General features: G+C 37.4%; 1 protein-coding gene across 4 annotated transcripts in view; it reads right to left on the bottom strand.

Moving 5' to 3' along the window:
* The window catches only part of RELN (reelin), a 527,812-nt gene that overhangs the window by 285,750 nt on the left and 225,506 nt on the right, over positions 1 to 16,556 (bottom strand). For all 4 annotated transcript variants that reach the window (XM_021673084.2, XM_021673089.2, XM_064374717.1 and 1 more), the window contains exons 5-6: positions 3,803 to 3,835; positions 55 to 133 (exon numbers count right to left, since the gene is read on the bottom strand). In XM_021673084.2, coding sequence (XP_021528759.2) covers positions 55 to 133; positions 3,803 to 3,835 — 112 coding nt within the window. The remainder of the gene's footprint in view (positions 1 to 54; positions 134 to 3,802; positions 3,836 to 16,556) is intronic.

The raw sequence follows: 16,556 nt of genomic DNA, 5'->3' as shown, positions 1-16,556 counted from the left end.
AGCATCATTTGTTGCATTAAGCAAACCAAAGTGAGGCATGTTCCTGTAACTTACCATATATTTGGATTTAATTGCAGTTGGTGGTAGGAGTCGAAGTCATCTCGTAGGATAACGCTGTCACTATGTATTTCAGCTAAAAGAAGAAGGAAGTGTTTAGGAAAGAAATACACTACAACAGCATATTTAGCTACACACAAGTGTCAATGCGTTGTATTTGTGAAGAATAATGTATTGTAAAACTAAATTTTAAATGAGCAGTTGATTATATTTGCTTTGTCCCTCAAACTACTAAGGGACAAGGGTAAAAGGCTCTGCTGTTTAGACATCTAGAAGTTGGGAAAACCAAAAACCCCAAAAAGAAACCTACCAGGCAGAGGAGGCAGGAAGGTCAAAGTCAGTACCAACCTACAAGGAAAGGCCATACAAGACTCGTCTCCCATAGATATGGCTTGGTTGTGTCCCCACTCAAATTTCATCTTGAACTGTAATTCCCATAATCTTCACATATTGTGGGAGTGACCCGGTAGGAAGTAACTGAATCATGGGGGCAGTTACTCTCATGCTCTTCTTGTGATAGTGAGTGAGTTCTCATGAGAGTTGATGGGTGTTTTTTTTTTTTTTTTCACACAAAGTCTCACTCTGTTGCCCAGGCTGGAGTGCAGTGGCATGATCTTGGCTCACTGCAATCTTTGACTCCTGGTTTCAAGTGATTCTACTATCTCAGCCTCCCGAGTAGCTGGGATTACAGGTGCCCACCACCATGCCTGGCTAATTTTTGTATTTTTAGTAGAGATGGGGTTTAGTAGAGATGGGTCAGGTTGAACTCCTGACCTCAAGTGATCCACCTGCCTCGGCCTCCCAAAGTGCTGGGATAACAGGCGTGAGCCACCCAGCCGAGATTTGAAGGTTTTATAAGGGGCATTTCTCCCTTTTGCTTGGCACTTCTTGCTGCCACCATGTGAAAAAGGATGTGTTTGCTTCCCCTTCTGCCATGACTGTAAGTTTCCTAAGGCCTTCCCAGCCATGCTGAGCTGTGAGTCAATTAAACCTCTCTCCTTTATAAATTACCCAGTCTTGGGTATGTCTTTATTAGCAGAGTGAGAATGGACTAATACACCCATATTTCCACATATACTCATTCAAGGCTTCCAAGATGTTGCCCATGGCTTCCAAGACTCACTTTAAAGCATGGAATTAGATAGAACATTCTGGCTATTTATTGTCAGCTAAAGTTGCTGTAAACTACTGATCCATTTTTTCTTTTCTTTCCCACTATGTTTCTTGCCCTGGCTTGCTTTCTCTCCTCTATATTCACTCATTTTTTTTTATTGAAAGTGTGTCAATTTGTTAACTTTTTTTCTCTCTCAGAACTACATAAATCATCTATATGAATAAGTAAAATTTCCAAATAAAATCAATTTAGAAGTCAGGAGGAATGCCAGGGAGTCATACATGGTTTTAAATATATTATCACTACATTTGAGATATACCGAATACCTATTTTTAAGTTCTGGAAGAACTTTGGGCATGTCAAGTGCAATATTTTCATGAACTGTAGAGTTCATATTTCCACTGAATAGATGATTAATAAGTAAAATCACCTTCATGGCCAGCTACAATGTAGGTATGCTCATTTTAAAGGTTATGTGAGAAATGATAATTATTTCTACTTACGTTGTAAAAATTAATTTGTACTTTAACAATGCTCTCATCTGATTCATGGTTTGCTTAGGAAGTTTGTTTCAGCCACTGTAAATTATTTGGGTCTTGACAATTTTGTTTGAACTAGCTAACAGACTGTCTTTTGAAATAATTAAAATAATACTAACTAACAAAAAAAAACCCTCATGACTTTTTCTTTTAAAAGTGACATTTTGTGTTTTTTAGGCTCACTCAAATATAATTCTCTGAACTCATTGGGTAATTAAAAACACTTCCCGACACCAGGAAGCATCCTTTTACATTCTCTTTGGTGACATCCCCACCCATGGCAGTCCTTGCCTCCTTTATTCCAGGTATGCCAGCAGGCAAGCACATAATGAAGTCATGGAAACCAGTGAATCAGCATGTACTGAGAGGACTGGATGCTCAGACGTGAAGCCTTAGGCGTGAGAACAGGGAGAATATGGTTATACACTGGAGAGAACGCTGTGATGTATTCTGTGCATGGGAGTGATTTAATGATTCCTCTGAGCAATGAGATGCAGTGCGTGAAATGCCTACAGGGTACAACTCTCTCAGATACCCAATCTGGCCAAGATTCGGCTGGGCCACTGCAGGTCACCAGCCTGTCTTGGCTGCCAGAAGGCATGCTTCTAAGGACTTTCGTTTGTCTGCCAAATAAGAGGAGCCTCAAGCTGTAGCATTACATAAAAGTAGAGCTTCTCAAGGCAGATTTTCCAAAGAGGAAAAATAAATTAATTGGGTTTATAGGTTGAAAGGAAAAGCCCAAGAGACAAATAACTGACCTATCTGGAAAGTCCCACAGTGAGAGACATTTGAAAAGGCTGGAACCAGCTAGGACAATTTCTTTTCATTCTTATTAAATACTACAGTGTAGGAAATTGCTTTTAAAATAAGTTTTCATTGACACAAATGAGAAAATTAATGCTTAAAGATCACTTGTTTTCTAGAGACTTTGTTATTTACAAAGGCAATGGGTAAGTCTCACTGGATACTTGTTTGTGTATGTATTTACTTCCAAACACTACTATATTATTTATCATATACTTCATGAATACAAAATCATTTAATCCTCATATCAACCCTATGAGGTAGGTACTATTATTAATTCTACTTTACAGATGAAGAAACTGAGGCACAGAGCGGTTAAGAAACTTGCTCAATGTTGTGTGGCTAGCAAGTGGTAAAAGTGAGATAAACCCAGGCAGTGTGGCTCCACAATCTGTGATCCTAACCACTACGCACCCTGCCTCAAGAACCGTGAGCCACTAAAAACACGACACTATGAAAAATCCATGGTGCCATTTTAAGAAGCAGGTAGTTATTTAAACAGTCTCATTTCAATTTTTTTAAAAAAGAAACAGAATCTCATTCTGCTGTCCAGGCTGGAGGACAGTGTCACAGTTATAGCTTGCTGCAGCCTTGAAATCCTGATTTAAATGATCCTTCCATCTCAGCCCCCAAAGTCGCTAGGACTAGAGGCACATGCCACCACATGTGGCTGATTTTTAACATTTTTTTGGTAGAGAAGGGGGTCTCGCTCTGCTGTCCAGACTGGTCTTAAACACCTGGCCTCAAGTAATCCTCCCACCTTGGCTTCCCAAAGTGTTGGGATTATAGGCATGAGCCACCATGCCCAGTTTCAGTTCAATTTTTAAAGAAATGACAAAATAATTTCTTTTTTAAAAAAATCCAGTACTAATTAAAGCATAAATCTCAAATGTTAAATGACTTCAATTCTTCCACATTCATGACTTCTTACCCACTAGCTCTATGATGGGCATCTAGTATTATGAGGGACTCGGGGGAAAATTCAGCATTAGAATACAAAAGCTTACACTCAATAGGATCTCATCCATGCTTGCAAGATCTCTTGAGGTTGAGGGTACTAACAGGTGTGAAAGTCCCTGCACGAGCCCTCAGCTGGGCAGCATGAGTGTTTCCTCAAGGAGGTTCTGTGTTCAGGTATAATCTGTACCCAAGTCTAATTTCAGTAAATGATCAGCGACCAGAAAAGACAGCTTCCTCACCTCTCTAACATATCTGCTCACATAGCCAGAAGAGCCAAAAAGGTAGATCAAGTACTAAAATGAATGGCATCAGAGCCTTAAACACTTACCTAGATGTGGATGTACAGTGGCCTCTGTTGGAGCTGAACCAAGAGAGGAAAGAAGAAAGACGACTGATCAGGCATGAAAGCAAAATCCAGTAATAAACAGCACAACACAGTTAACAAAACAGGCCACATTAAGCAAATCAAATGGCTACAGACTTCTGGTCATTTTTTTTAGGAGTTTCTGGAACTCCTGAAAAATAGAAGACAATAAATATAATGATCTTGAATTTTGTACCAACGCTTATTGGTAAAATCATAGAAGAGTTTCACAAAGATTCACTGAATTGTTAACTCTAATTAAAGATTTTCTTGAAACAAATGGAATACTTGACAATTATCCAATAATGAATAACAAAAACCTGGCACACTAACATATATTCTCTCACCAGTATCACAGTGCATATGAACAAGCCAAATTTGAAGCTTCAAGGAAAACAAGGGTTTATTTGCAAACCAGCTGGAAAACTAGGAACATTTATGTTGAAATTCAAACTTCGAAAATACAAATTGATAGTGGTTTTACACATGAATTTCTTAACATCAATCGAGTCTCCAGAAGAGTTTAACTGTAATTTCCAGTATTTTCTAAATTGTCTACAAAAACCTAAAAGAAAAATTTGAAGAATGTCTTCTTAATGTTAATTATTTCAGACTTGCTTTATAATTTATGTAACATTTCTGTGACTTCCATGTTAATAATACTATGCTGACACAAGGATAATACGTGGATATAGTTTTGAAACTGGTATGTTTTTGCATTAACAGTAAATCAGCTCTTCTAATAAAAATGAAAACATTTTGTCAAAGTGGATGTGGACATTAAAGGAAAATGATCTTTTGATACTCAACTCAGTTACTGGAATTTCTTTAGGCAGGTATGAAACACTTGAGTATATGGACGTGCTTTTCTTTTTTTCTTTTTAGGCTTTTTTTAAAATTGTGTTTTAGGTTTTGGGGTACATGTGAAGAACATGCAAGATTGTTGCATAGGTACACACATGGCAGTGTGATTTGCTGCCTTCCTCCCCTTCACCTATATCTGGCATTTCTCCCCATGCTATCTCTCCCCACCCCCTCACTGTCCCTCCCCTATCTACTTTTCAATTGTCAATTTTACGAACTCTTAATACAGGCTAAATATTTCTTAAGATGTGTTATAAGTATAAAATATGTACCAGATTTTGGAGATTTAGTACAAAAAATGTAAAATATCTTATTAATAGTTTTAAATTGACCACACTATGTCAAAATGCTTAAATTTTACATATTCTATGTTAATAAAATATATTATTAAATTAATTTCATTATTTCTTTCTGTTTTTTAGATGTGGCTACTAGAATCCTTAAAATTGCACATGGGTTAAAGTATACTTCTACTAGACAGTGCTGAAGTAGAGCTAGGAGGGACATCTGTACCATACATCAATTAGGAGACCATTATCAAGCAGGAGGTGGTGGAGTTACAGAAGGAAGACCAAGTCACTCAGAGACAATGTAAGGTATAAAGAAGTGAGGCTGGGAGCAGCAGCTCATGTCTGTAATCCCAGTACTTTGGGAGGCTGAGACAAGAGGATTACTTGAGGCCAAGAGTTTGAGACCAGCCTGGGCGACACAGTGAGGGACCCTGTCTCTACCAAAAACGTTAAAAATTAGCTGGGCATGGTGGTGCACCCCTGTAGTCCTAGCAACTTAGGAGGCTGAGGCAGGAGGATCACCTGACACCAGGAGTCTGAGGATGCAGTGAGCTAGGATTGCACCATCACACTCCAGCCTTAGCAAGAGAGTGAGACTCTATCTCTAAATAAATAAATAATAAAAAGAAAGACATAAAATGTAGAATCAAATGTATCTTTAAGGGACAGGTGGAAGAAGAGGAGCTAGCAAAGGCGACTGAGTAAAAGTGCATTCCATTAACGAAATAAGAAAGAGTTTTAAGAGCTAAGAGAGTTGAAGGAGAATCCAAAATAATCTTAATAAAGCTGGTATCTATCAAGAACATCCTGCTATCAAGGCACTGTGCTAAGCAGTGTCTATAGACGAACTCAGGGATATTGGCCTCAGAGTCTACACTCAACTACTGTGCAGACTGCTCTTTCTAGAAGGTTAGCTGCAAAGGTGAGAAACGAGATCTTACATGGGGATGAGGACCGAGGGATTTTTTTGTTGTTTGCTTTGTTTCTTAACATATTATGATAGTTTACCATGCCTAATGCTAGCTATATTGCAAAAGGGATTCTCTGTATTCATGTTATAAAGTATTAAGAAGAAAGGAGAAACACCTGTCTATAAAATATGGAATTTCAAATTATTTCACAGATAGTGAAAAAAATTGGTTAAATTAAATGCAGGAAAAGTTATGACAATTACTAGAAATATTTACTAGTCAATACAATGGTTAGATATGTATAACAAAATATCTGCAGAAACATTGTTAACTACTAAATGATTTTGGTCACTAAGGCCTCAACCCAATAGAAAGTTATAAAATGCTTTATTCTGCTTTAAATTGCTTATTCAAATGGACATCTACCTTTGATGAATTATTTGGGCACATGGAATCCTTCACTGAAACGCCTACATCACAATCATCAGTGTAGGGCCATTTTAGAAAGACCCACTTAGTTAGACTCTCTGAGGGTGGAGGCCCGGAAGCTGTAGTTTTTAAAACCTCCTTGATTGATTCTGAAAGAAAGTCGGATTTAAAATTCACTGGTTTGGGCCAGATGCGGTGGCTCACGCCTGTAATCCCAGCACTTTGGGAGGCCGAGGCGGGTGGATCATGAGGTCAAGAGATCGAGACCATCCTGGTCAACATGGTGAAACCCCGTCTCTACTAAAAATACAAAAAATTAGCTGGGCATGGTGGTGCGTGCCTGTAATCCCAGCTACTCAGGAGGCTGAGGCAGGAGAATTGCCTGAACCCAGGAGGCGGAGGTTGCGGTGAGCCGAGATAGCGCCATTGCACTCCAGCCTGGGTAACAAGAGCGAAACTCCATCTCAAAAAAAAAAAAAAAAATTCACTGGTTTAAACAACACAATCCACTACTTATTTTTGTAGCATGTTGAACTGTTCTCTGTGTTGTGTTAAGTACTTATCTTTGCTCTGAAGAAGAAGCAGGCTCCTCAAAAGCAGAAAATATGTCCGCCCAAGACATCAGCCAAAGCTGATAATAGTGTCTCAATAAATAATGAATTGATTTGAAAGCTACTTCCTAGTTGTAATATGTTTTATGATATTTTGGAAATTAATTGAAGATCCAAACCTTTAAAAAATGCCAGACTGGACGCATAACATTGTCCAAAAGTCCTTTATTATAAGTGGTCTGGGGAGCTTCAACACCCAGTCAGCATCTACCTGGATTTAACTCACCAAATTTACATCATATTTTAAACCACTAGTTAGGAAGCTTTGTTTAATATATTTTAACAAAAATGTCCACTATCTGAGATAACTATACATTATTTACTGAAAAAGAGAACCATATTTAGTACACGAAACTTAATTGAAAAGAAAAGTACAAATTTTCTGGACAAAGATTCATGCTTGTGTGGTATAAACATGGGCCAAAACCTAGCAAAGTACTGGTTCTGGAAATTTATTTTCATCATTTCTCAGTAAGTGATCATATCAATCTAGTTTTATGTAGTATAAACAAATTTTCTAAGCCTGTAGGAAGTTCACCATCTTTTCCACATTTACTGAGGAAAATGCACCACAGAAAAATTTAAGCAGCCTGAGGAAGAATGATATAGTTCAACATTATTTATTATATTCCCATTTGGATACTACCTGCCTTGCCTCATACTCGTGATTATGAGTGAATTAAGTTCTTATATTATGTGAACTTGGCATAAAGGCCTTTCCTCTTTCCTTTATTAAATGTAAAATGCATGCTTGCTAATGCTTGCTAGACAGGTCCTCATTTGTCAACTGTCCAAGTGCTGACCCAATGGCATCTCTCCAAATCTACCTTTCCTGTTTGTCTGCCATTGAACTAGCTCTAGATTGAATCACTGAATTTTTCTAGATTGCTCGAATGTTTTTATCTCCACATTTTATTGGTCTGTTACTGATTTTCTGCCTCCCCCAGGACCCTAGAATGCCCCACCCCATCTTGCATCTTGCCAACTCTCTCAGCTCCTTTGACTCTAAAATTGCATGATTAAAATCTAGTAACTACATAAAATTGTCAAATGGCGTAAACTAGAGAGTTTTGGTTTCTGAGAATGAGAGAGAAGAACTGGTTCTTTGAGAACCCAGTTCTTAAAGAAGTGGGTTTTGGTTTTGGAGAAAGAATGTGATGGAATATCCCTTTAACAAAAGTGTAAAATATATCACAGTTTCTTCCAGGTATTTCTGTAGTTGTGATAGGAAGAGCAAGTCAGCTGACCAAAGGTGTGCACAGAGGAAGATGCCCTAGGGACAGGAACCCTGCTACTTGTCAGAGAACAATGAATTGAAGAGATGAGAAGATAGGCTGGAGTTGTTCTGTACCCAGAGAGATCACTGTGGGGAAGCTTCATAATATGGTCCTAATTTAATTTCATTGGTGAGACCCATGATAATGTACATGGAGGCTGGGTGAAACTTTTGGAAAGAGGAATGATTTAATAAGGAATCAAGTGTTTGTACAATTCAAACTGAACTCCTACATTTTTTCAGAAGTGAATATTTTTTTCTCTAAGGTAGGATGTTCAACTAGGAATGAATGTTCAGCTAGGATGAATCTAAGAATATCCAATTCTGTTAGCACTTCCCTGTTAGAAATTGCGTGTGAATGCATTTCTGTTTCAGTGAACTCTAAATTTCATTCAGAATAACCATACATCTCTGTAATCTTTATCCAGAAATATAATGCCATTGAAATTCACAAACATTACAGAAACTATATCCTTTGTAAAGCTTGATCAAGTTCTAGTAACTGGACTGAATTGGAAATTGACCTTATGTATATCAGGATAACTTAAGGAGCATGCCAAATGTTCTCAGACTGAATTAACTTACTTAAAACCACAGATAAAATATAAAATGTTACACAGGTAAATTAAAACGAAGATTCTACTTTGCCTAAAAAAAAAAAGTAAAAGCAAGCCAACAGAATGGAGGAATTATGATAGAATCTCACTAAAACCACTAGGTTTTTTTAAAAATTGTAATTTAGGTTCTGGGGTACACGTGCAGATCATGCAGGATTGTTGCATAGGTACATACATGGCAAGGCGGTCTGCTGCCTTCATCCCTCCATCACCTATATCTGGTATTTCTTCCCTCATTATCCCTCCCCACCCCTGCTGTCCCTCCTCTAGCCCCCCACTACTGACCGCAGTGTGTGATGCTCCCCTCCCTGTGTCCACGTGTTCTAATTGTTCAATACCCACCCATGAGTGATAACATACAGTGTTTGGTTTTCTGTTCTTGTGTCAGTTTGCTGAGAATGATGGTTTCCAGATTCATCCATGCCCCTATGAAGGACACGAACTCACTGTTTTTTATGGCTCCATATCATTCCACAGTGTATATGTGCCACATTTTCTTTACCCAGTCTATCAATGATGGACATTTGGGTTGGTTCCAGGTCTTTGCTATTGTAAACAGTGCTACAATGAACATACGTGTGCATGTATCTTTATAACAGAACAACTTATAATTCTTTGGGTATATGCCCAGTAATGGAATTGCTGGGTCAAATGGCATTTCTATGTCTAGGTCCTTAAGGAATCGCCACACTGTCTTCCACAATGGTTGAACTAATTTACACTCCCACCAACAGTGTAAAAGTGTTCCTATTTCTCCACATCCTCTCCAGCACCTGTTGTCTCAGATTTTTTAATGATCGCTATTCTAACTGGTGTGAAATGGTATCTCAATGTGGTTTTGATTTGCATTTCTCTAATGACAAGAGATGATGAGCATTTTTTCATATGTTTCTTGGCCTCATTGATGTCTTCTTTTGTAAAGTGTCTGTTCATATCTTTCACCAACTTTTGAATGGGTTTGTTTTTTTCTTGCAAAGCTGTTTTAGTTCTTTGTAGATTCTGGATATTAGCCCTTTGTCAGATGGGTAGATTGCAAAAATTTTTTCCCATTCTGTTGGTTACCGGTTCACTCTAATGTTTATTTCCTTTGCTGTACAGAAGCTCTGGAGTTTAATTAGATCCCATTTATCTATTTTGGCTTTTGTTGCCATTGCTTTTGTTGTTTTAACTGTGAAGTCCTTGCCTACGCCTATGTCCTTGCCTATGCCTATGTCCTGAATGGTTTTGCCTAGGTTTTCTTCTAGGGTTTTTATGGTGTTAGGGCTTATGTTTAGAACTTTAATCCATCTGGAGTCAATTTTAGTGCAAGGTGTCAGGAAGGGGTCCAGTTTCTGCTTTCTGCACATGGCTAGCCAGTTTTCCCAATACCATTTATTAAACAGGAAATCCTTTCCCCATTGCTTGTTTTTCTCAGGTTTGTCAAAGATCAGATGATTGTAGATGTGTGGTGTTGCTTCTGAGGCCTCTGTTCTGTTCCATTGGTCTCTATGTCTGTTTGGTACCAGTACAATGCTGTTTTGATTACTGTGGCCTTGTAGTATAGTTTGAAGTCAGGCAGCAGGATGCCTCTGGCTTTGTTCTTTTTGCTTAGGATTGTTTTGGCTATGCAGGCTCTCTTTTGGTTCCATATGAAGTTTTAAGTGGTTCTTTCAAGTTCTGTGAAGAAGGTCATTGGTAGCTTGATGGGGATAGTGTTGAATCTATAAATTACCTTGGGCAGTATGGCCATTTTCACGATGTTGATTCTTCCCAACCATGAGCATGGGATGTTTTTCCATTTGTTTGTGTCCTCTCTTATTTCATTGAGCAGTGGTTTGTAGTTCTCCTTGAAGAGGTCCTTTACATCCTTTGTTAGTTGTATTCTTAGCTATTTTATTCTCTTTGTAGCAATTGTGAATGGCAGTTGGTTCTTGATTTGGCTCTCTTTAAGTCTGTTATTGGTGTATAGAAATGCTTGTGATTTCTGCACATTGATTTTGTATCTTGAGACTTGGCTGAAGTTGCTTATTGGTTTCAGGTGATTTTGGGCTGAGACAATGGGGTCTTCTAAATATATAATCATGTCATCTGCGAATAGAGACAATTTGACTTCCTCTCTTCCTATTTGAATACCTTTATTTCTTTCTCTTGCCTGATTGCCCTGGCTAGAACTTCCAAAACTATATTGAATAGGGGTGGTGAGAGAGGGCATCCTTGTCTAGTGCCAGATTTCAAAGGGAATGCTTCCAGTTTTTGCCCGTTCAGTATGATATTGGCTGTGGGTTTGTCGTAAATACCTTTTATTATTTTATGATATGTACCATCGATGCCTAGTTTATTGAGGGGTTTTAGCATAAAGGGCTGTTGAATTTTGTTGAAGGCCTTTTCTGTATCTATTGAGATAATCATGTGGTTTTTGTCTTTGGTTCTGTTGATGTGATGGATTACATTTATAGGCTTGCATATCTTGAACCAGCCTTGCATCCCCGGGATGAAGCCTACTTGATCATGATGAATAAGCTTTTTGATTTGCTGTTGCATTCTGTTTGCCAGTATTTTAATTTTAATTTTTTAATTTTTTGAGACGGAGTCTTGCTCTGTCGCCCAGGCTGGAGTGCAGTGGCGTAATCTCAGCTCACTGCAACGTCCGCCTCCCAGGTTCAAGTGATTCTCCTGACTCAGCCTCCCAACTAGCTGGGACTACAGGAAGTCAAATTAACCACCATACCCAGCTAGTTTTTGTATTTTAAGTAGAGATGGGGTTTCACCATCTTGGCCAGGCTGGTCTTGAACTCCTGACCTCATGATCCATCCACCTTGGCCTCCCAAAGTGTTAGGATTACAGGCATGAGCCACTGCACCTGGCCTAACCACCAGGTTCTTTTTAAAAAAGATTGTTTCCAGGAAAGGATTCAGAATGAAACCATAGCCTACTTTGACTTGCTTTTAGTTGAAAAAGCCAAACTTCTTTAAAACTTTAAAGCTATCAATACAGATTGGTAGCAATTTTTACAAGGAAAATATTGGTCTATGAGAATCTACTTAATTTCATTTAAGAAAGAGCAGTTAAATGATAAAAAAGGAAATTTTAAAGTTTTCAGCATAATACAATCTTTTCACACTATATAAGTAAATAAATGTTCTTAGGAGTATCAAAATCACTCATAAATGTATACTTATGATTTCTTTTTCCAGATTCTTTTTGATGTTTGTGATAGTGCCACTTAAAAGTTACTTGTCCTCAAAATTCTCTCTCCAGTGGGGCCTATCCAGATGATATTTTGGCAAAATACAAAGATTTAGATGAGTAATGAAATGCTTCAGTGACATTCTAAGTCTTTCCTTGGCCAGGCATTTTCCTAGATGCTTGAATACTATCAAGTGACCTGAAGATTACATATGTGTTTTACTAAGATTTCACAGACTATGCAAAGAGGACAGAAGTGGATTTTAAGAATTAATAAGCTTAAACATGTTAAGAATAAAAGTAAACTGAATCATTGTTTTTAGAAGGTATTTTAAAGTTTGAAAAAAATAGATTGTTTATAGAACTTTTTAAAAATTCAACTGTATTATTCTTGAAATGATTTACTAATCACCACAAACTAGTATAAGAAAGAGAATAGAACTGCCTTGAATGAACACAAGAACTCTGTACTAATGAAGATTTGATAAAGATAATTATTCAAAAAATAGTAAGGGTGAATAATAATTACATGAAACAGACATGAAAAGACCCAGTTCGTAATATAAGCAATTCACATCACAAGGCTTGACTGAGCCTAACATGAAAGCATATAGGTTCAGTACCAACATTTTCAAAGGAATAACATGCTTCTTGGTCTCTTTAAACAAGGTTACTATTTATTTGCTTAAAATGAAAGCAGAAAAAGTACATACTGATACTTTTTTGAATGAATGATGGAAAGCTCTTAGCCCATATATGTTAACACATCTGTGTGTTGGTGGTACTTCTAGTCAGAAGAGTTGCAGGTCTTTTCCCAAGAAATATCTTGGTTTGGGAAAGGTGAAAATTATTTTTAAAACACTATTTTCACGCAGTGTGGATTAATCTGGACTTCATCGAGGTATGAGAAAAACCACTTTTCACTCACTTTCCAAACTTTAAAGTGCAACAAATGTATTGCTTGTTATTAGATAGACTTACTTTGTGAACATTATTGCCTTCAATTGACTAAATATATTTTTGTCTCCAAACTTATCTCCAATTATTTAGAGCATCTCACAGATGATAATAAGTGGTTTGTCCTTATGACAGTTTCTCTTGCATTAGTACCAGCTAAGCTTTGCAGAAGAAATGAAAGTTAGAACATTTCTGTAAGCTAAAACAGGCAGCAAATATCTTCATATTAGCTTCTGTGACTACATTTGGTTATTGGTGCTGACAGTCGTGCTTTTTTTAATGACATTTTAATAGCTTAAACTACTGGGCCTTTCAAAATAAACATTATAAACATGTATCTTTAGATGGTATCTCAATATTAAATTGAAGCCTTAATTCTTCCCATCATCAATTCAATTTGTCCAGGAGACAAATTACATGCGACAAGTTAAAAAAAGCTTCATTTCTTAAGAAGCATTTCTGTGCATACGCTCTTTCGAAAGTTGAGCCTGCCAGAATCTCATAGATCACAAGCAGCCTGGAATAGGCATATTAGAAAGAATGAGGTTGTGTTTAATTCCGCCAAAGGTTATTATACCCTTGACAGATGTGTCTTTTTTCTTTCAACTGACTTATTTTAGATGGAAATTTTTAAGTAATCATCTGACTCCAAAATATAGTAGGACTAATAAATTTCAGCTAACTTGTTGAAACAAATTACTTAGTGCAAAGAATGGAAATTTAAATATGTGGAGCAGAAAAAAAGGAAAAAAATACCTAAAAATGAATTGAGGGGGTAGTAAATGAGCTTTGAGCTAATATTATTGATTACTTTAAAAAAAAAAGCCTTTGGGTCAGGCAAGCATTATATATAGATGACTAGCAATTCTTTAAAATACAGGTATTATGTTACAGGGACTGTATCTCCTGAATCATTTTGGAATTCAAAGACCCTAGGTAGTTTTGCCTCAGGTATCTTTTCGCCTAATTTGAAATTTAAATGTATTAAACTTCCAAAGCTAAATATGACAAATTAGACATGGGCTCTGAAGTTAGCATTTAATGAGCTATGAACCTAGACTTCCATCTCCCCAGGAATACTTTCTTTATTACTTTTTGTATTTTACTGCAATAAAGCACCATTTGACCTTCAAGTATGATAATTAAGCTTCCAAAAATGTTATAAATTTAGAGTGAAAATAATTCTCCCTGTGTTCAGGAACATACTATGATCAGTATAAAAGATCACTTAATATTTAAAGAGAGCTAAATTATACACAGAACCAGCAATATTAGGAATTATTTTTCTCTTCCTGCTCTGATTTCCCACCTCAACTTGATTTGTGTCTCATAACAATTTATCATCTTTCACATTCTAAAATAAATGAAATAGGAGGAAAATGAAAATATATCTTTATAACCTGCAATTGGGAGATAGAGAACTCTTTCAGATAAGAGTTACTCAAACAGGATCTGCCAATAATGAGGCCTTAAACATTAAAAACTGTGGCTCATTGTCCTTTCAGGCTCCTGTCCCCACCTTTTCTGAGAATATATCCATATATTTTTCAAAAATTTGCTGATGATATAAATAAAAGTTTTAAGTGAAAAATCAGAATGCAAAACAATATCATTTGAATTGTTGGTACATTTTTATTTTTATATTTATTTATATTTTGAGACAGTGCCTTGCTCTGCTGCCCAGGCTAGAGTGCAGTGGCGCTATCTTGGCTTGCTGCAATCTCAAACTCCCGGGCTCAAACGATCCTCCTGCCTCAGCCTCCCAAGAAGCTGGGAATACAGCATGCAGCACCAAGACTAGCTAATTTTTTTTTTTTTTTTTGGTAGAGACATGATCTCACCACATTACCCAGGCTGATTTCGAACTCCTAGGCTCAAGTGATCTGCCCGCCTCAGCCTCCCAAAGTGCTGGGATTACAGGCATGAGCCACCATGCCTGGTCAAATTTTTATTTTTAAAAAATTGCTGCTGTGTAACAATTTTTAAAGGTCCTAGACCTTTGAGAACTTGAAGAGATAAAGTTCATAAATGGAACAGATGTGAGAAATTGCAGGTATAAATTGACCTGAAACCTGAGAACCTATGGCTTTTAAAAAAAAAATACTTTAAAAGTCCTGGGGTACATGTGCAGAATGTGCTTTTAAGTAACATTTAGAGGTTGGAAGGAAAATCACTAGGATCGAAAGAGGAAGACTGAGGAGGAATAAGTGGAGGAGAAGGAAGAAATCTTGTTGCTAACATCAGCAGAAATTGCTAGAGATTTACCAATCTATTCTCCTTTATTTTAACTAAACTGTCATTTGCAGTTGGAAGTCTAGTTCTCAGCTTCCCTTATAGCTTCCTATGACAAAGGAATTAAGTTCTACCCATGTGAGGTGAGCAGAAGTGACCAGGGTCACTTTCAGGGCTGGGTAATGCCCTAAAGGAATGGGCATGCTTCCTTGACCCTTTCCCCTCCCTGCTGTAGGCGATGGTGAGTGCTGGAACAGCCAGCTTGGCCCCTAGATATGGAAGCTACATGCTGTGCATGGTAGAAGCATCCTGCCAGCCCTAGACCACCTTTATTCAAACTGGTTTATGACTAAGAAAAAAACTTCAAATTGAATCCACCCACATTTTGAAGTACTTTGCTTAATATCTCAAGTACATAGAAGCTTCACTAACGCTCTAACTAAAATAGTTAATTTTCCATGGGTAGGGAAAGGGTCCCCTTTGGGGAAAAGTTTTTTCTCTTTATCTCAGTCACAATCTTAAAGGGCACAGTAGAAATTAGAACTGATCAGACTGTAAATTCCTATGAGTAGAGAGACTCTATCTGGAATACCTCTGCATTCCCAAAGCTGAGCACAATGTCTCATACATGGCAGTTCCAAAAACGCCAGTTGAATGGATTCTGATAACATCAGCCAGCCAATATTACTAAAATCATTATTGTTGGAAAATTCTAATCATCTCCTCTGTTCCTTTTCTTCCTTATTGCTTGTACATATGTCATCATCTTCCTTTACTTTTCTTCATATTTCTTTTCACTTTCCTTTACGTGCCTAACGATGAATTGTACAACCTGCCTTGCTCTAAGATAGATTTAAGGCTATTTACAAAAAATGGCAGACAGCTGAACAAGACAATAAAGGGGAGAAATCAATGATGATGACAAACGAGGGTAGAAAAAAATAATACATGCCATGCTGAGATATATATGCAAGATGCATGCCCCCAAGACTTCAATTTGGTTCTCAAGCCATAAAGTTACAGAAATGGAAGAGTTCATAACTTTAAAAGAATACACGTTGTTCAGGAGAAGGACAGTGATTGCAGGTCACAGACTGGAGAGAAGTTTCTCCTGTAGTTTTTCATAGAGGACACTGAGGAATAAAGCGAACATCATCTCAAATACCATCCGTTCAACTCTGAGTTCTGTTGGGCTGTTCTATCTAATAAATTACGCTATCTTGGCTTGCTGCAATCTCAAACTCCCGGGCTCAATCTTTTTTCATCAATGAAAAAAGAGTGCACAATGCCTAAATACAGATGTAAAAGCACTTCTGGGGACATGGAAAGTACAGATTGGCTGGCAGTCAAGGAAATAATAGTAAT

Source organism: Aotus nancymaae, unplaced genomic scaffold (genome assembly GCF_030222135.1).
Source record: "Aotus nancymaae isolate 86718 unplaced genomic scaffold, 86718_ANA_hifiasm-v0.15.2.pri h1tg000002l, whole genome shotgun sequence".
Lineage (NCBI taxonomy): Eukaryota > Metazoa > Chordata > Mammalia > Primates > Aotidae > Aotus > Aotus nancymaae.
The sequence above is the reverse complement of the archived record's forward strand: the minus strand, read 5'-3'. Positions and strand labels throughout refer to the sequence as shown.